Source organism: Monopterus albus, unplaced genomic scaffold, assembly GCF_001952655.1.
Source record: "Monopterus albus unplaced genomic scaffold, M_albus_1.0 scaffold258.1, whole genome shotgun sequence".
Taxonomy (NCBI): domain Eukaryota; kingdom Metazoa; phylum Chordata; class Actinopteri; order Synbranchiformes; family Synbranchidae; genus Monopterus; species Monopterus albus.
This window is the reverse complement of record NW_018128138.1, coordinates 1,081,974-1,103,336: the sequence shown is the minus strand read 5'-3', so window position 1 is coordinate 1,103,336 and position 21,363 is coordinate 1,081,974. Positions and strand designations below refer to the sequence as shown.

General features: G+C 42.0%; 1 protein-coding gene across 11 annotated transcripts in view; it reads left to right on the top strand.

The window, feature by feature from the left end:
- Window positions 1-21,363, top strand: part of mpp7a (MAGUK p55 scaffold protein 7a) — a 243,614-nt gene that overhangs the window by 154,128 nt on the left and 68,123 nt on the right. For all 11 annotated transcript variants that reach the window (XM_020621347.1, XM_020621346.1, XM_020621354.1 and 8 more), the window contains 5 exons: window positions 10,891-10,972; window positions 11,727-11,812; window positions 12,844-12,918; window positions 15,566-15,762; window positions 16,423-16,487. In XM_020621347.1, the coding sequence (XP_020477003.1) occupies window positions 10,891-10,972; window positions 11,727-11,812; window positions 12,844-12,918; window positions 15,566-15,762; window positions 16,423-16,487 (505 nt within the window). The remainder of the gene's footprint in view (window positions 1-10,890; window positions 10,973-11,726; window positions 11,813-12,843; window positions 12,919-15,565; window positions 15,763-16,422; window positions 16,488-21,363) is intronic.

The following is a 21,363-nucleotide window of genomic DNA, read 5'->3' as shown; positions in this document are numbered from 1 at the left end:
GCCTGCAGGCCCAGGAACCTGTGGCTGTCAGCCTTCTCCACCTCAGTCCCTTTGATGGTCAGAGGCAGCAGAGGGGAGCGGTTCTTCCTGGAGTCTGCTATTATTTCTTTTGTCTTGTTTATGTTGAGGATGAGGTCATTCTCCTCTCCATAAACAAGAATGTCATTCACCAAGCTTCTGTAACCTGACTCGTCTCCCCCCTTGATGAGGCCCAGAATGGTGGTGTCATCAGCATATTTAATAATGATGGTGTTGTCATGGTTGGAGACACAGTCATAGGTGTACAGGGTGAAGAGTTTGGGGCTGAGACAGCAGCCTTGCGGTGAGCCTGTGCTGATTGTGAGCTCAGCAGACCCAGCCCCCCATTCTAATTACCTGTGGTCTTTCAGTCAGGAAGTCTAGAATCCAGTTACAGGTGGGAGTTGGTATATCGAGGTCTGACATCTTCCCAATCAGCCTACCCGGGCAAATATTGTTGACTGCAGAATTGTAATCCAGGAAGAGCATCCTAACATACGTACTGCTGTTATCCAGGTGTTTCAGGGTATGGAATAAAGCCAGAGCTGTCGCGTCGTCCACTGATCTCTTGGGAAACTAGAGGGGGTCTACAGTGTCCAGGACCATGTAGTTAACATGTGTGGGGACCAGTTTCTCAAAGCACTTCATGGCGACTGATGTGAGCGCCACTGGCCTGAAGTCATTCAGAGTGGATATGTCTGATGTCTTAGGGACCGGTATAATAATGGATTTTTTTGAAATGTGAGGAACTACTGTTTGGGTTAAGGACAGGTTGAAGATGTCTGTATACACACTAGGTAGTTGATCCCCACAGGCTCTCAACACTCTAGGGGGGACTCCGTCTGGTCCCGCCACCTTATGGGGATTTACCTATCTCAGGTAGCTAGAGGGCCCTTCTCAGTCCAAGATGACCCCTCTTCCATCAATGTTTTTGACACTGTATTTATGTGCTTTCTGCCCTTTACTGTTTAATTTCAAGAAGGATTTGCTCCATTTAGTCTATTTTATGCTCATCCAGAGCACAAGCTGCAGCAGTGGTTGACAACAGGAAGAGAATTAGTCCCTAACATTAAAAAGAACGTTTTTCATGATCTTATTTGCACACCTATCTTATTTCTGTGCAAATAGTGGAGTTCAGCCACTTTAAGTGGTGCCTTGTCTTTAATTGCTAACAGACCATAGCCCATTCCTCAGGTTTTAGTGACTGTCCAGCATCAATCATCCAGTCATTTGAGGTTTCTCTCATGCCTGTTTGGCCTCACTTAAGGTACTTCAGCCTATGTCTACACTCTCATAGACACACACATGCAGTCATGCTTGCATGCACACCAAAACACACCTACACATGCTCACACTCATATGTGTATGTACAATGACAGACATAGACATTCCTCCTCTGACTTCCTCCACTGTTTCCAAACACAAGGAAAAGTCTGAAATGGCTTCCATGTGCCAGTAGCCATTGAAGCCTTGATGTGAACCTAGCCATCAGTTTGTGCTGATGTTTAGCTGCCACACCGGGAAGCCCATCTTTGTGCTTGAGAGTCTTCAGGGCCTTCACTTTCCTAGTTACTTCCTTATGTATGTCCCAACAGTTGGCTTATTTAAGTAATAGTTCTTTCCCTGGCTACTTTTGGCTTTCTTAAACACACAACCTGCAGATGAGGGCCAGTGTGCCTTCAGTGAAGTGATCTGTCTTTTCTGATGCAATCTGCTTTTTCACACATCTATAGTTTTTTGTCTTGCTTTTTTGTTTTACACCTCAATGTGGTGTTATGACTTGGTGAAGATAAACCTAAATGTCTCTGTGAACCTAGCCAATGAAACCTGTTATAGCTTGCTAGGTTGCTGAGGCCCACAGAGCAGCTGACGTACATATCCCAGATCTCAACAACATATCCTTCACATATGCATGTCATGTCTGATCAGCTAATGCAGCTGCTGACAGGAGAAGGGATTCAAACGCTGAAGGAAAAAAAAAACCATAACGTTAAAAGAAAAGTTTTAGAAGCACCCATGTGAATGTATCCCAGTGACCCCCATGCAGTTCACCTACATGCTGTCTTGAGGCATATTTTAGCCTTGAGACAGCAACGATGCTTTCTGTGTAAAACTGAAGTATTGCAACACTGCAAAAACATTCATGTCTGTGTCATCATGAAGAATTTTATGGACTTTATTTTTTTTTAAAAAGTCCATAAATTTACCAGTGAACTAGAAATAATTTCACTTCGGAATTATAATATCAGTTTTGAGCCGAATAGGCAGAGCATTTTGCCAGAAAAGGAGTTTCAGTGAAAATCCCTTTTTTCATTTGTTTTTAGTCTGTCTTCTATTCTTTCTTCTTACATTCTGTCATGATCACTCATAGTATCCCTTTATTAACTTACTAAGTCACTTTGTAACTCTGTTAACTTGTCAGTCTTGACTTTCCTTTGGTCTTCCACCTACCTTCCTGTCTGGCTTGCTCACATACTGAAGTGTTTTGGCCTCTCTCAGCTTTTGTTATCACACAGAGCTTATTTGGCTACTGTAACAGTGCTGAGTTCAAACTGGGGCTGGCCAGGGAGGCTCCCCCTCCCTTCATATATCCCCAACTGTCTTGTTGCTGGCTTTGTTGACCTACATGGGCCAAAAACATTGAAGGGCAGTGGGTCAGAGTATAAAGGGTTTGGAATGACTTCAGCTTCAGTTAAGTTCTAGGAGAGAGTCAAGGAGATGTGAGCAAAGATGTCCACTGATAGCCTTGTTTGTTTCTCTACTGATATAAAACCACATAAAACGCTGTGGTTTGCATAAACTGCTGTTGATAAACTGCTTCACTCACTTCTCAGAGATTTAGGTTCATGACCCCATCCCTTCATGTTTTTATGCTAAATGTGCTGCTTTGTTAACACCATTGCCACTTGGAATAAATGTTGTAAACTTGTTTCTAAATGGCATCAGGATTTTAGCATGTGATTTAAACATAAGTGTCAAAACATTATTTATATCTACAAACCATATGCAAATAGATTCCATAGATAGCCGTAGACATATGGCGTGCAGTCTGTGGAGTTTGTGAGGACAGCCCATTGTTCTTCCAGAGTCCAAGCCTGCTGTTGGGTTAGTCTTTAGACTGCCGCCAGGTGCCCCAGGACTCCATCATACCTCTGGCCACCAGCCAGCTTGAGAAGGAGTGATAGAAATAAAAAGTAGAGAGAGGGAGAGAGTTAATGACCATATGTCCGAACACTCCTGCGAGATTATCTACACTCTCCATCTCACTTTGTTGTCTGTCACAGTCTGTCTCTTTTTCTGCAGCACTCTATTCTTTCAAACACACCTATGAAAAAAGGCCTTTCTTTCTGTCTTGCCTTTGCAACACAGACAGCTGCTTTAAGTCAGACTCAAAGGGGGTTGGGGGAATACACTCTGACACTGGGGCGTGACAGTGCCTTCCCCTCTTACTGACCTGCTCCACTGATTGTTCTTGTACTGCCACCTCTCAGGTTTCCTTAATCAGCCAAATTATTCTATTAGGTGCCCAAATCTCTACAGAACCCACTGCGACCTTATCCTGATGTCTTTCATTGTTTTCATCTCTACAGCCACTCCAAAGGCCTTGAGGAAACCATTATCTAGAAGGAAAAGCATGTGTGAAAAGGTCAGGAAAACAACCCAGATGACATGCTAATAGATTGGGAAGTGGCACAAACCAGAGGCTCCTTTGGTTTTTGAGGAGGTTGTTTTGATATCTTCTCTTGCGCTTCCTATCAGTGGTAGTAGCCAGAGTTACTTTGGGACTGTCAGAAGAAGGCAAACAGGAAAATGACACAGATTAAAGTGGCTGACACATGGTGAGCTGTTGTTGCACCCCAAGGGCCAGATGTATAAATGGTGCATACACAGAAAACATGAATACACCTTTTTCCACACATAAACTGGAATGCATAAAGACAGCCTGTATTATTTTTTGCTGTTTACATATAATTCCATTTTTTTGCATTTATGGTGGCCTAATGAATTCTTATTTCTTTTGGCTTTGTCATTTTTTTGTTTTTCATTTTAGACAAATGATTTTTTAAACTGCTGACATTACTGTTATTAATTCATTTTGGTTTAATCATGAATTACATCACTAGCCTAATAAAGCCTTTACAGGTATGTGAATAAATGAAAATGATCTATAAATAGCTGTATCTGTGCACAATGGTTGTGTGTGAGGATGGCTGCTCTGGCATTACTCTGGTGCGTTCATCTGCTATAGCTAATGCAGGAGGTGTTGCTCCTCCTGTTGCCCTTATGCTCTCTTTATGTGCATGTATGCACTTTTTTTGCATCTGGCTTAGAATTTGACCATATTTTTTTTACCTCACCCACGGTCCTGTGCTCTGACCTGTCAGTATCGACAGCCAGTTGTTTTTTGCCAGTCAGCAGCTCTTCTCTTGGTCATCCCAGAATTGAGACCGCCTCATCTTCTTTTCTCCACCTCTCCAATTACCATCTCAATTTTACACCCTTTGAAATCATACTTTTTTAGCATCGCTTTCATTGCCTTTTCTAATAATGTGTGGTTCAGACTGCATTATTCTATACAAACGATTGATTAAGGCCGTGTTTATGTCTATTTATGGCTAAACGTAGGAATGGAAAAGAAGCTTGTGCACGTGTGCCCAATTCCACAGTGATTCGGATTTATAAAACAACCAGACCTACATGTGGCTTTATAAATTTGATGAAAACAATACATGCACTCCCTTTTATTTAGTGCATACACACAATTTTAGCCAGTTTTATGCATCTGGCCCCAGCTGTTGAGCTGGGTGACAGTGGTTTAGAGCTGCTGAAATAAAACACTGCTGCAGAGCATGGTGATGAAGGCTCCAACCCTGCCCCATTTTTCCAGTGGAAATAAAAACAATCATCATGGATGATGGGAATTGCAGCTAGGATAGAGTGGAGGCATGAGTTGCAGTTGTAAAAAAAACTGTGTAAATTAGATGATGCATCTGTTTGATTCAGACCTTCAGGCACAAGCAAAGATGACACTTGAGTTAAGTGTCAGGGCCGCTCGGCGGCCGCTGCCTCTCCTCCGTCTTTCTCTCCTCTGCTCTCTCTATCCTGTGGGCTCTGCACCTCAGCTGTGTTGCATTCCAGTAATTAGCGACTGGTTTGTCGATGCACACAGCTGGGGTGCATCCCGATGATTGCCTTCTCCTCCTTATTTATACCGCTGACAGACGCTCAAGTTTTGCTGGAACATTAACATAGTAACGCGGACTGTACATGTTGGTAGAATGCTACGCTGACAGACACTGTGCGTTTTGGCTTGACTCTACCACACTACCTACGCGCTACGCTCATTTACACTACACTACATATCATACATATCCAAGTACCGTACTTTCCCATGTTATGTTCTTTTGATACTTTGTGTTCTCTTTATTTACCTGCTACCGTCATGTTTTTCCCCTTAGCACCTGGGTCTGCAAACTTGAGCCCAACCTCAGTCCTCCCTCACCCTCCTGGTGAGGGGGGCTACCATAACATTAAGTTCCATTTGTCACCCATTAAACTCAGTGTTGTATTTGTTGTGGAAAAATTATCTTTTAAAGTGAGTGTAAAATAAATACTTAACATCATTTCTGAAAGTTATTACATATTTATTTCTGCAGGAAGGAGCGATCTCTGAACTGAGTGACTAAACCAGTCTGTTGCAGGGAAGCTCAATGAACAGAATGTGACTGCCCTTCTTATACTCAACATACAACAAAGAAGACAGATGCTCAAACAGATAAAGGAAACAGGATACCAGCCCTTTGGTCCCAGGTCACATCTGGTTTGGCAACCACAAAGACCAAGCCCAGGGCAACGGCTTGGTCCTGATGTAAGGGCATTCCATCACTGGTCCAACGTTGGCTAAGCTCGTTAGCTCATTTGTGTTTACTCTCTGGTGTGTCATGGTGTGTTCTGTGTATTTCATCGGAGCAGCAGGAAGCGACGCTTGGCTCACACTTCGCTGCTGTGTTGTTTCAACACAGCCTCACTTCATCAGGGTGTGTGAGTGAGTGAATGTGCTGGGTTGGGATGCTTAGCCCTCGTCTCTGGTGGCTCTGGCACCTTCTTATAGTGGCTGACGTGAATCCAGGTTGCTCTTTCTGCTACCTTAACTGCTGTGTGCATTGTCATCAGGACTTGAAAGGGTCCCTGCCAGCGTTTGGACTTCCAATGTTTCCGCTAGAGCTCCTTTATCACGACCCAGTCCTTGGCTGCAGATCACTGAGGTTCAGAGGCTGGAGCCGGGAGAGCTGCTTTCACCTGTTGGAAATCTGAGAAAGAACGCTGAACAGGGTTTTACACTATTGTAAATGGTAACAGATTTTCCTTCAGCCAGTTTAGCAGAGAAATAGGCAACAGGGCATTGTTGTCCACCCTGTTCCTGCAAGAGAACAGATGTCATACATGCATTTTTCTCATCCAGAGTCTGTGTGAAAAGTCTGGTCAAGTCAGGTAGTCCCAGTGTCGGTGTGGTCTGCAAAGCTAACTTCAAATCAGTGAGAGACTGAGTGGGGCCTCCAGCACAACATAATGCTGGAGGAAATCACAGTAGGATCACATGCCCAGAAGGGACATAATTTGCTTTTGTGAGTGGTTTTGGAAGCTGCTGGATAACTTCAACTACTTTGGGTGAGAGGGATTGCCCTCAGCTGTGATCACATGACCCAGAAATATAACTTTAAGTTGTACAAACCGCAGTTTAGAGAGACTAACTTTATGTTCAGCCAGGTTCTGAAAGAGTATAACATATTGCAATAAAGCTGTGCCTTTTAGCAAACAAGTGGCTCAAGGTTTGACTGCAGCATTTACTGCTTGCAAGTCCTGAACAAGTCTTCATTCTATAGGTTAACCTTCATCTCTTACTTTTTATTTTATTTTACAGGGAACAAAGGAGTGCGCACAGGGAATTTCTCACAGGGTACAATTATTCCTGCTTCTTTAAGAGATTCAAACATTGGAGTGATGACATCAATAGCTACTTTTTATTTTTGAGAAAGTATAGTCGTTTACATGGCCTGTAATCAGATTTGGGAGTAATTACCACCAATACAAAATCTTTGATGAGGCCAACATCATCAATGTGTCTAGTCTACAGTGTCTTAGGGACTTCCTGCAAGACTAGGATGGCTGCAGCCTGTGAGTCAGATAAAAAGTGCTGCGCTCGCATTGTATTTTCAGTTACCAGCTGAACAGATCTTATTGAATGCATGACTAAAGAGAAGCTTCTTTTAAAACACTGCAGTGTTAAAAAAAAAAACAACAAAAAAAAAACAGATCTTGAGTTATCTGCCAATCATTTGTTTGCATGCATCTTTTCACAAAGGGGCCCATATCTTTACATTCAACATTATTATGCTTGGCCAAAGACATGCATGGTACGGCCCTGTCAATGCCATACAGCTGTAACTGTGAAGCTGTGAGACTGGCAGTGAGAAAGTAAAGGTAATCACTCCAGTACATAGCAGATGTGCACAGTTTTTTTTTACTCTAAGCCATGTCTGTTCTAGTGCCCGTCAGCACCATGATAAATATAAGAAGTGGAATGCAAGTCTCTAGGTTGCATAAAATCAGTGTATTCATCAACAACCAATTGTTTAGCTTCAGCAACAAGTGAAAAAGTAAGTGAACCATTCTGCAATTTCCACTCATAAACATATATTAACTCACAAGGGCTATTAAGCACAAATGAGTGTGTGTGTGAGTCACTGTCATGGTGGACAGTAATACCATCAGAGGCTGAACAAAGTTAGATTCTAAGTTTACACATAAGATCTCTACCTAAGAGACTGACAGGACAATGTGAATAGAGCAGAAAACAATATTTAAGTGGTCTTCGCTCAGAGAGGAAGTAGCTCCTGAATCAACAAGGAATGTAACTAGCTGTCCCTGAATAAAGAATATGAACTGAGGAAATTGTTCATATGCTTCAGATTCATATTTGATGTAGGTGCCCTGAGGCTCAAATTTGCTCTCTAATTCCTTAATGGCGTGTTGTATAAGCATGTGTGGGTTAGTATCAGCAAGCTGTTCTTCATTGCGGTGTGCAGTGTGTATGTGTGTTATCACTCATCTGTAGCTGCTGTGTCTCATCTGTAGGCACAGTGGCAATCTCATCTGCTGTCCCTCCTCCCCCTTCGCTGCCACCAACCTGCCTTCAGTCAGATATTGTTGGGCACTGGTGAACGTTCTCCAAACTCGCGTCCACGACCACGTCCCCCTGGATATTGCTCATATTGTTCCTGGATGGCTTGGTACATGGTCATCACTGCATATGTGTAGCTCCTTTTCGACTTTATCTTCTTTGGCCTGCTGTTTCTGCTGCAACTGATCTTGGGCACGACTGGCATGACATCGTAGTTCACTCAGATGAGCGTCTGTGTAGCCGACACAGGATTAGCTGCTGCTGCAATTTCAGGTCTCAGTCCATTCAGAAAGCAGTTGCTAAGATGTGTTTCCCACACACCAGGAGCATTACGCAAATCAGCTGGTCACTATGAATGTTAAACAGCTCTGTAAGGCGATGTAAATACTCCTCTGCTGAGTCTCTGTCCTGTTGTCTGCAAGACATGATTTTACTCATGTCCACTTTAGTGGGAAACTGGTCCCAAAACACAACTCCCAGGGCTGTAATAGCATCTCTGTATGGGGCATTATCAGCGGGATTCCATTCAATGTTGCAGACACGCAGGTCATTTGGTGGGAAACGACGAGTCACATGCTGGAGATCGACAGGTTTTGTTTTTGTTGCTAACAGGCGTTTCAGTTCAGTCATGGTGGGATGAAATTCAGTGCAGAAAATGGAGAGCTGTTTTGCACATTTCTGTCCAGATGCTGTTGGGACGGGAAGATGCTGTGCTGCAGCAGTAATATCAGCAGTGGTCCATGTTCAAAACACAAGGATGGGGCCAGTAGGGCCAGACACTTCAACCATGGGTAAAAATAGTTCAGCATTGGAAGATGGGCCAGCGGTTGCACTCATGCCATACGCAGCACCGCTGCACGTTATTGGCAGCAACAGAAGGCCCAGAGAGACTGGTGGGTCGTATGGTGGGGGTTTGACGTCAGGTATGTCCTGAAGTTGGTGTGTGACAGACGGTCCAGGCTGTGGTGGTGCAGTTGGTAGGCAGGCGTCGGGGTGGGGGTCCAGCTTCAGATCCGGACACTGCGGATACAGAGAACTGGGTGGCAGATTACTGTTTTCTTTTTTACTGACAAGACATTCATGTGGACATTTCCTTGAACATTCTCTGTCTTGCCCTACTTTCTGCTTCGTTCCTCCACATGTTCAAACACATTCTATGATTTTCTACATCTTTAAGTTCTTTTGGTGATATTATGTCAATAATTAAACTCACCAGAGGATCCTCCTTACTCGTCTTGTTCCCCATTGTCCTAGATGGGAGCTGTGCACAACTAAAATTACCAGTACAAAATGGATGTCTCCGTTAGGGTTCAGTCACTTATACCTTTTCTTGTGACCAGTACAGGACCTCAGTGTCCTCGCCATAAACCCTGAATTGAGAACACCTACCTCAGTGCCATGTTTAAGTGACACCTACACTCAGTATCAACGGTTAAGTGACACCTACAGTCAGTACTTTTATATAAGTACCTAGCTCAGTATTCCCTCAGGAATACCTACCTCAGTATTCAAAAGAATACCTACATCACAAGATGAGGGATCGTCAATTATTAACACAGTAGCGGAATAGCTTTCCCGAATTTACTAATTCAACATTCTTCTCAATGTATTTAACCAATTTATTTTACACTTACCACCGAGAATAATCTCTTTCCAAACATTGAATACTTGGATCCCATCGGTGATGATCCAGGGTGTCCTCTGACAGTCCTCAATCACTCAGAAATATGGATGAGGTTTGGGGCTGAGAAAATTGTTGTTCTCAGGCTGGCCAGGCCCTGTCTGACGATGTCCTGGACGACCACTCGAGAGATCCCATCCTTGTCGCCAGAATTGTGGTGGAAAAATGATCTTTTAAAGCTCAGTGAGTGTAAAATAAATACTTAACATCATTTCTGAAAGTTATTACATATTTATTCCTGCAGGAAGGAGCGATCTCTGAACTGAGTGACTAAACCAGTCTGTTGCAGGGAAGCTCAATGAACAGAATGTGACTGCCCTTCTTATACTCAGCATACAACAAAGAAGACAGATGCTCAAACAGATAAAGGAAACAGGATACAATTTACAACAGGATACCAGCCCTTTGGTCCCAGGTCACATCTGGTTTGGCAACCACAAGGGCATACAAAGGTTTACAACCATGCAATAAACGGTCTAGGGTCACAACCACACAGATGACTGCATACCATGACTTGAAAGCATCAGCTAAAGAACTTAAAGGGCGCTATTATAAAAATTGCCACTACATATTGTAAAGGGAAAATGCTGTTGGGCTTTATTTGTAAAGCATCACCCTGTCGTTCAGATATTCTTTTCTCTGTGTGTCTTTTTTGACAGAGCACCAAGCCCATAAGAAGAACAGGGTAATCTTTAGCAATTGTATGTGTTTTGAGACTGCTACCTCAAATCTCCTTGGCCCTCACCCCTTTGTTTAGACCAGCTCTTTCTGCAAAGATATTGATACTTTCTGCAACTACAACTGTTTTCTGTAACCCGACTCATTCCCATTGACATTGTTTTTTATAAAAAATATTTTAAATGCACTTGAAATATGTCCGTTCCCCCAAATAAGACACAACAGATTTGTTCTGTTTGCCTTTTAAAAGACAGTCGCCTTCCTCTTATTCTCGGTTTGGGCTGTCATCATTTGATATGAAATTTGCTTCTCCTTTTTTGTTCCTGTTTAGGGAGCAACAATAAGGCGTGACGAACACACAGGATCTATCCTCGTGGCCCGGATAATGAGAGGAGGTGCTGCCGACAGAAGCGGTCAGTTCCATTACTTTTGTGTTTTCTTTCTGTATGCGAGTCTGCAGTGTGAGAGTGATTTACATTACAACTACAGTAGAGTATGTCCAGTATTCAACAAAGGAGGCATATATACAGCAATGATCTGATTTCACTAGTTCTACCCCATAAATTGCATTGTTTCACTTTGTAAATATGAAGCTGATTGAGAAGTATACTGGGGCACTAGTTAGCACTGTCACCTCACATTAAGAAAGTCCTAGGTTCAAATCTCACAGCCAACCAGATCATTCTGTGTGGAGTCTGCATGTTCTCCCCGTGCCTGCGTGGGTTTCCATCAGGTACTCCTGTTTCCTCCCACAGTCCAGAGACCTGCAGGTTTGATTGACTGGTGACCCTGTGTGTGTGAGTGGTTGTCTCTCTGTTGGCTCCAGCTCCCTGGGACCCTTTACAGGATAAGTGGTATAGATAACGAATGGATGGGAAACTATACTGAGAAGCTCTGCTATGCTTTCCACATATTTTCTGTTTAATTTTGTATTTGGTGTCCAGTCTGTTTTCCAACTCTGCCACAGTAGCACCAAAGGCCGAATTCCCAAGTTTCAACAGTAATGTTTTGATTTTTTTTCCAGTCTCAAATGCCGCCATGACAACAAACATTAATCTTGTGTACTGTACACATCCCCAGACTTTGTAAACACTGGACTTTCAAATAATGAACATTAGACTAATGGAATATGAAAGTAATTGTAGGTATGCAACTTTTGTATGGTAGGACTGATTCATGTTGGGGATGAACTGAAAGAGGTCAATGGAATCCCTGTTGATGACAAGAAACCGGAGGAAATCATTCATATTCTGGTAAGCCCCATCTGTTTGTGTCTATGACTGTATTCAGCCTTGTGTGTATGTATGTGCTCTCTAAGGGTTTTCTAGAATTTCAGCTCAATTTCTACTCAATTTGGCAAAAATAACATTTCTTGTTTGTGATGGCAAAAACCTTCAGCTAACTCATCTAGGACCTCGTGCCACCAATCACTGCGCTAAAAACCAGACTACTGGCTTTATTCTACAAGTCTTTCCTGGCCTTTAGACCGCATGCATTTAGCCACATGGTTGTCCCCCTTGAATGAGAATGATGCTTAATAGTTCATCCAAGCAGGCTCTGCTGCAGGCCTGAACTTTGCCAGGAAGGACAACTGCCAAGGAAAGAGAGACTCTAGAGGCCTCTTCAGACTGCTTCTAGAGCAGATGATTGCTCCTCTGTTTACAGCTACATTCTGTACCTGCCAAGCAGAGACATCTAATCCTAATAACCAGGGGTTAAATTAGGTCTCCTGACATCCAAATCTTTTCTCCTCTGGAGAATTTAAATACATTTTTTCTGACTTGTTGAGTAGTTTATTACAGGTAGCTATTAGCTTTGCTTCTTAAAAGCAAAATATCAGCAGTTTCACTGCAATCATGGAGCTAATCTAATCACTGAACTAAATAAAACATAAGGCAACAGATTATGGGCCTAGTGAAAATTTTTGAATTTACTATGCGCAAGTTAAGTTACTGTAGTTGCCTCAGTGCAAAAATATGCCTGTTTTATGCTTGGACAGACGTTTTAGCATTTCCTGAAAGAGAAATTCAACATAAAAAAACCCCCCTACCACTAGCAGTGTATTTTTTTGGCCTATGCAAAGAATTCCCCTCCTCAAAAAACACTTTGATTAAATTTTTGCTAATACCCCTTCTACTTCTATAAAATCAATCAGTGCTTTGTATTGTGTGATTTTCACTAGGATAGTTGAAATATTAGATTGTATGTAGACAGAGACTGTTGTTTCCACACCCTCTATCTCTACCTAACCTGCTGTATCTGTCTTGTCTTTCCCACTACTCAGGCCCAGTCAGAAGGAGCCATTACTTTTAAAGTTGTTCCTGATGTTAAGGAGGAAGCCTCAACCAAGGAGCCAAAGGCAGGTTCTGTCCTAATCATTAAGTTGATTAGGTTACACTAATTTACTTAAAAAAACAGTGAATTTATTTTCTTCAGCATGATATGCTTTTGTTGGATGTAGAACACAGATTTTTAGCCACAATGAGGAAATGATGTATGCACCAGCGAGGAGGAGAGCTGTACGATAGTAATGAGAAGGAAAAATACAGTAACCAGGCCCTAAGTTTGACCAGTGCTGTTTATTGACATATTTTATTATAATTTTGCTACCAATTACAAAACAATACACTTGGCAGGACCTTATACTGAGAAATATAAATATATAGTTTTGTTGTAGCTTGACCACAGCCCCTTCATGTGCACATGCATTCATAGCCAGAACCACTACCCCACCCCACTGCTTCCCCTATATCTTCCTGCTGTCTGTCTGCATTGGATGCATTTTAGCCATGTTAATGCCAAGATTGTGAACTGGTGGCCTGTGAGCCACATTTGGCCTGCACCATCTGACCTGCAGTATATTATTGAAATTAATATATCTGATATTTAAAATATTTATAATTTTTTTTCTTCCAAAACCCCCCAAACCATTGAGATAGAAATCATGTTCTGAGTAATCATTTACTAACCCCAAATAGGTGCATTCAAAGAAGTTATAAATCCATCCATAAATCCATCTGTCAGCATATTGTTAGCGAGTGGCCCACACAACCCGATACAGGAGTCTGGCACCTCAGTCACAAAGTTGTTCTTGCTTTGTGAGAGAGTGTGCTGAACAGTATTAGCATAGGATTGTTTTAGGCACTGTGAGAAACACGGGGTCTCGGCTTAGGTTATATGTTTTTAACCTGCTGTAATCACTGTGTGCATGATGTGCTAAAAGTGACTGCTGGCCAGAAACACCCTGCTGTCTGTGGGAATGTACAGGCTGTTAAACACATCGCCCACTTTATCTCCACCTACAGCTGCTTTTGTCTGGATCAAACCATCATAAAATACAAAAACAGACACGACGTATATCCCCTTGGTATTAGAAAATGTCTGTCAAATTTTGAGGATATTGGAAATTAACAGTGAGTGACAACAATGCTTTTCCTCCGGTAAAAGACAACTAGTGTAATGAGCACTAATGACCAGTGTGAGCATATTGTGTGTATATATATATATATTGTCTCTCTCACTTACATATGGTTTGGACACATTTTCCCATTCAGTTCAATGGCAAAGTGTGTCCAAAGCTTTGACTGGTAGAGTATATACAGTATGTACTTACTGTACTTCCTTAAGCTACTTATATTTCTGTCCAAGATCTGTTGAAACTTTTGCAAAGAATAGGTAAAGACATTCTACCCCAGTTTTGAATATTTAGTTTTAAAAATTGAGTAGATAGTACATTGCAATAGAAATTGAGTATTCAATATTGATACCCATTTACACAAGAGAAGATTATCTTCTTTCATGGTGCCGCCATCCATTTTGAGGGTGATTGAAGTGTACCACCTGCTGGGGTGCTGATACATTGTTTTTCACATGATCATCTATCAGCAGCATGCAGAAGCTAAGTCTGCTTCCTGCTGTTGAGCTCCCGGGCTGAACATGGCTTACGATTTTTCACAGTGCAACCCACCATGCATGTGTAACAGAAGCATACAGGACAGGGTGGGCTACATACATCCTTTGTCATCATGTAATGTTTGAAACTGTCTGGCTGTTTAAGGAATTTATCTGAAAAATTGTCTGCTAGCGCCAAACACTCAGACACACTTCATGAATGTAGCCTTACACTTACGTCAGGCTGTGTAGACGAATCAAAGGGCAGCTAAGTGGTTAAGCAAGTACGGGCCAAAAAATTTGAGCCAAAGGAAGAAAAGTAGCAGGTCTCAGGGTGTAGATGAATGACTATTCTGCTGGAGGGTTTAGCAGCTGAAGAGGCTGTTATGACCCAAACAAAACATCTCAGTCTGAAACACAGTTTCTCTGCATTGCACAAAGCACTCTTTCAATCAACAGGACATCAAAAAATGTAATCTCCTCTTTGTCCAATGTTTTCTTTCTCTCACTCATGCAAACATTCCTCTTTCTCTATTACCACATGTACCGAGGTGTCTTACGAGTGATAACTTATCATGACAGAACTTCATTTGGACAGAAGATACAGCCAGGTGCTTGAGAATTCAGTTCACTGCCCACATCAAGAAAAGATGTCGGGGATTTTTCCAGGGATATTGATGAGGTGTGCCCCACCTTTACTGCCAAAGCAAATTAGAATAAAGAAAGAAAGAAAACAACCTTTACACTGTTGGTTTGGTTTTTGGTGTGGAAAGATGACTGATATTAGCTTGATTTTAGAATCAGAAAAAACCAGTAGGTCAAACAAAGAAACTGAAATTTCTGACCCATTTCAGGTCTCACACTTGCAAGATAGTGACAGACTTTTTGTGCATTCTGAGCGTTGATGTAACAACATAGAGAGAGTAGCATTGCCATTTAGCGGAAGGTTTCAACTTCTGATTGCTATGACCTTTATAGAACAACCCCCCTGGGTATGGCTGAAGCATCTTCCGTGTGATGACTTGAAATTCAGACATAGGTAATTTTTTTTCCCTGTTGTGTCCTCAATCCAGCCTTTTATTGTCTTCTATCCCCCTCTTCTGCTAAATGTCCAGGTGTTTGTGAAGGCTCTCTTTGACTATGACCCTAACGAGGACAAAGCCATCCCATGTAAGGAGGCTGGACTCACCTTCAAGAAGGGCTTCATCCTTCAGATCATGAGCCAAGATGATGCAACATGGTGGCAGGCCAAAGTTGAGGGTGATGCCAACCCTCGAGCTGGCCTAATCCCATCCAAACAGTTCCAGGAGAGGTAAGACACAACAAGACAAATGCCAGCGATTGCTTCTTTTTTTTTTACAAGGCTGGGCCAGCTGTCTTTGCTGCTGTCACAGTCACATACCTTTCATTCTCTTTCTCTCCCCCTTTTATTCATTGTTGTCTTGGTTCACACTGCCAAAATAGTCTGGATTTCCACACAGTGTCTGGCCCCAAATGAGTAATGACAAAAAATGATAGCACTGGTACTGATCCACTTTGGACAGCAAGTGGATGGAAAATCAGTGTGCACTCAAATGTGCACTTGATGTGCAGCACAGAGCTAGGGCAGTTTCTTGGTACTGTCCAAGAGCACCCAATGAGAAATAAAACACACACACAAATAAAAAGTGGATTGGAGCGGACTAAAAGAAAACTGCAAGCATTTCAAAACATTCAGAATAGATTTATCCCTGTAGTTTTGTCAACAGCAAGTGTGTTTTTCCTTTGCCTTCTCATTCCTTCATCTCCCCTCTTTTTTCATCATTCAAACAGCTATAACTGATGAAATGATGTCAGATACTGAAGAGTGCATTCTCTGCAGTATGGCAGGAGATGATTATTATTCCAAATGCAGCCAAGAGAAGAGTTTTATTATGTATTGTGTCTCTTTCTCATTTTCTTTCTCTCTTTATCCTCCTCTCTGTTCTTCCAGGAGATTCGCTCTGCAACATCATGTTGCAACTGTCCCAATCCAGAGAACCTCTAGCAAACGATCATGTAAGCATTTCTTAATCTGCTGTGAGACCCTAACAGACCAGAATATAACAGTGTGTTTCAACTGGTAGGTGGGACTGGACGTGATAGTAACTCTCCAATGCTTAAAGTCAGGGAACTTAGTCAGGATTCATCTCTGCACTCTGAGGCCAATGCACAGCTGCACTGTTTCACACCTGTCATCAGAGGCGCTGTATCTGGATTTACTGACCTTCTTATTTTCCCGCCAGTTGTCATTCTCTGTCCCTTTTTTGCTCAGTCTCTTTTCCTCTGTCTAATTCTGCCTTTCAATTTATTGATGTGGTCTACGTCATGTAGGAGCTGGTAAAACAGTCTGTAGGTCTCAACGAGGCAGATTATTTTCTTGTTAAATAAGTGAAATGCAAAGAAGGTTTGCCCTGTGCAAAACCACTCTGCTCTCAGCCTCTACATCTTCCATTCAAAATAACAGCCAGCCTATTCAGCTCACCTCTCCATATCTCCAGACTGTAGTACACCATCTGCATATAAGCTCCTCTGCAGGTATGTGCAGGAAGCGCTAAACATGATGGTTTTGTGTTAAAATGTGTACAATTTTTGGAGACTTCTGGTAGCAGTGGAATGTAGAGGAATGTTGCTCTCCCACACACGTTTAACTGAAATACTGTATGCACACTTGCTTTAACAACTTTTTCACTTAATATATGGTATAATTTCTAACCTGTGTTGTCAACGACACCATGTTCTCAAAACTAGCAAAAGCATGGAAGAAATGCAAGTTTAAAGATGGCAACATCACAGCAATGTGTCTGGCCAACATCTTGAAAAAACACAGGCTATCAATCTTGGCCAAGTTCACAGGAACATTCTTGGTTTCAGAAGAGAAATTAACACAGATGCAAGCCTTGGTAACAGATCCTGACCACCACATAGGGTCACTGGAGTCCATCATCATTTTGCTCGACCAGCTGATCCGTTTGCTACAGGAGAAATGCATGGCCCTGGCTAATAGCAGTGCCAAGCTAACTACTAAAATGGTCAATTTTTAAAGCCACAGCTGGAGAAATAAGATCAGACTTATTGCCCTCCTGGAATCCAGTGAAGGCCCTAAGCCCACTATTTTCCTCTGTTGGTGGAACTTTTAGACAAAGACGTGCTCCAATTCCCTCCCTAAGTTGGACTGATCACACGGGGTGCTGGTTAGAAAGCTGCCTCCAGGAGCCAGAGTACAGGCCATGATAATTCAGCTATACTGCTTGGAAATAAAGGAGCTAATTGTCCCATAAACAAAATTGTCTCAAAAACGAAGGGGAGCATGTTGATACCACAAAACCTTTTCTAACTACATTGTGAATAAAAAGAAAATCTGAGTCTTGGGATTAATACTCTTGAGTTGGTTTTATTACATGTTCATTTAGGTATAAAACTATGGTGATATTTTGATGTGGTTTCAAATTAGTTCAGTCAGCTGCAGGATCTAACTACCAACAGATTTATAACAAAAGGTTGTGCCTATCTGGTAAAAGACTTAAGTGAAGGATAGGTTTCATGCATTCTCTATCATAGATCTTCAGACTTCCCTCCTAACTCCTTGAACCTCACTTCTCAATTTCAAATATAATGGAGATGGAGAACATCAACTCTTATACTGTGTCATGATTCCTGCTCAGGGCTGCAGGCAGGTAGCCTGTGGTTGGGTTGGGGCTCCCACAGATCAGTGAGCCAGTCATCAACGAGTCGATGCAGCTGCAAACCACAATGTTTCAAATTTTGAGAGGCATGCACTGGGGCCACAATTCTGTGATTACGGAGGTTTGTGGGCGCACACAGGTGTTTGCAGAGCACACTGCAAGAAGATATTTAATGACATGGTACTAGACCCACAGGTTTGACAGAGATACGTTGGTGTTCTGTGGCACACATCAATCATGCAAGCCTGTACAGTAACAACTGTAAATAACCCTGGAAGCCAGTACAGTTAGGGAAACGCATCAGCTGGAGTATTTTAAAAAGTGCTTTAACAACCCTGGATATAAGAGATCAGGAAATGGAGGGGTTAAAGCCACTGTAGATCATTCTTATAAACCAGTGGTTGATGATTGCTTAATAATAAAGGCAGAGGATACAAACCACGAGAAAAAGACAGAAGCAGAAACATTTATGGATGTCACACAGGTTTAGATTTAAGGTTTATGGTGCCACCAATAATAGGTTAAATTTAGAACGATTAAACTGAAGTGCTAATCAGGATGTCATACAGTTGTCAATCTTTGATTTCACAGCAATGACTGAACATTTTGACAAGCTTTGGCCATGTTTTTAATAGTTTTTGGGCAGCACTGGAAGGTTGTGGCAGAAACCAGCTAAACCAGGTTTTGGATTCACATACATTACAGTGTGTACACAAAGTCCACTGGCAATTTTTGTCTATGTATGACAAAACAAAAAATTAGCGTTAACATTTTATAAAGTAGTTAAAACTAGCTCTAACTAGATAAACTACAACATGACTGGACCTTCCCCCAGTGTAATACCTGTAAATATACATTGTATAGATTATACAGATCCGTGCAGGTTTTTTTTTTTTTTAGGAACTCTATTTTTACTGTATTTTTTTTATCTCAATTCCTAATGAACATTGCTTTGCCTGTCTGCATTGTTTATTGCTTGTTTATACTGTTTATTTTGTTATACTACACAGCCTTATGTTGGTATATTGTTTACTTGCCCCTTGCTGTTGCCTTGCATGGGGATATGTACTGTACATGCACATTGAGAGCCGCTGTACCAGAGTCAAATTCCTCATGTCCAACACACCTGGCCAATAAAGCTGATTCCAATTTAAGATGCTGTGCACAGCTTAATGTAGCCATCAGTAATAAGGACCATGGGAGGAACATGTCTGAATTATGGGTGGCCTACTGATACCTTTGATACTGTTATAACATTTTAATGCAGTATTTTTATAATGCAATACTGCAACTTAAAGGATCTAAATATTTCCAGTGCTGATCATCACACTCCCATAATAACATTATCTAATGTCATATTGGTGTCTTCACCTTTCTGGAGTTGCTTCTCCTTCCAGCTCCTACTGTACATGCCATTACACTGTCAAACAGTTTTTATTTGTTCACGCTATATTTGTATATGTGTGAGCAGTGGAGCTTGTGAGTTATAGAATGTCAGCAAGCAAGTCATTTGTCCTTCAGGCAGCACTTCCTCCCAGATTTGGTGTAGGTTTAATAGGTTACTTGTGTTGCCTGTGGAGAGGTACTGCCTTAATAAAGTCAGGGTAGAAAAGTCTGCTCTTTTCAATAAACACCTCAGGTTATATAGGTGAAAAACTGAAACATGATTAGCCATTCCAGCCTCTCTCGAGGAGTAAGGTTCCAGAGCCCAAGCTATGTGTGGAGGTGAGCCCGACTATATCTAGCCGGTACCTCTCAACCTGAGAGGGTATTAGGTATTTATTTTAGGCCAAGATGATAAAGACCATCGCAGGGTTGAGCTGTGGAGCATGAGGGTCACTCACTGACTGGTCAAGGTAGAGATGGTTGAGGCAGAAGAACAGGCAGGAGAACACAATAAGCAGGTACAAAACAGGATAGGAGAGCACCGACCTGGTAGATGATGTTGGTCCGAGGGGTAACGATGGGCGTTGGTCAGAGGATGACAACTCCGTGTGGAGGCTAATAGTCCAAAAGGGGAGCTGACTTCTGGAACAGGCGAGGAGAAGGCTAAGAGAATAAAGGAGGCAAACTTGAACTGAATGTACATAAAGACAGTAAGAGGGTGGAACGGCACTAGTCGTCTGCGTGGGAACAAACAACAAACTGGCAGTGAGCCGGTTGGAAGACAGGGTAGATATAGGAGGCAGGTAATTGCAGGATAGACAACAGGTGGTGATGATAAGGATAGCTGGCAGGTGTGTGGAGGTGAGAGAGGGCAGGCAAAACGGAGTGACCCTGACAGTATCTTTTGGAAGAATGATGTTCATCCCTCTACTAGAGTTCGGAGACTTGGAGCGTCAATGCCGAGCAGCATTAGTGCTTATGTTCATGCAACAACCAAGGGTATGTGTATGCAGAAATGTCCCATACATGCACACTCAAAAATATTACGGCGACCTACTGATAGCAATATGAAGAGCCGCTTTCTTTGTTATATTCAACTGAGCAACATCAAAAAAGTGAAAAAGAAAACTGTCCAATTCTTTAATAAGTACAAGAGGAAGGATGGGAAATATGGTGTACCAAACAAGCAAGCCATTGGTTTTTATGTTGGCAACCACTGTCATCACACATAGACTTATTTAGTCCAGCTGTTGAGTGCAAAACAATCACTTATCTGCTTCTCATGAATTTATAACACTGCAGAGTGCTTCCTTTCAAATTTACTTCACAGCCATTTGCAGGATTTTCCATTGCACCTGACTAAAAAGACAGTCTTCAGTCTTACAGTAAGTCTTCTTACATCACTATACGTTTTGCATAATGAAGTTCTTTTAAACTAAAGAATAAAAAAAGTCAAGACTGAAAACATACCCATCCTGCAATATAAGCTTTGTTTTCTATACATCCCCTCACTGCAGTTTCTCAAGCCTATAAGTCTATTTGTGAAACTCTCTTCTTGACTCCTTCCATCACGTTTTTCCTCTCCTCCCTCATTGCAACCCATACTTTCTCCATCTCTCTGCCCCCTGTACATGCTGTATCATAATGATCATAAGTACATATTTAGGCCTAAAGAGAGAGCACGGGCTCTCCCCTGCAATGTATAGCTTGTTTTCCTCCTTTCATTCTGTATTTCCCAAACATATACTGTACTATTATCCTTCAGAAAAAAATGCCACACTTGTACTTTGCTTTATAGGCCTGCTCTGGTTTCACAGTGACCC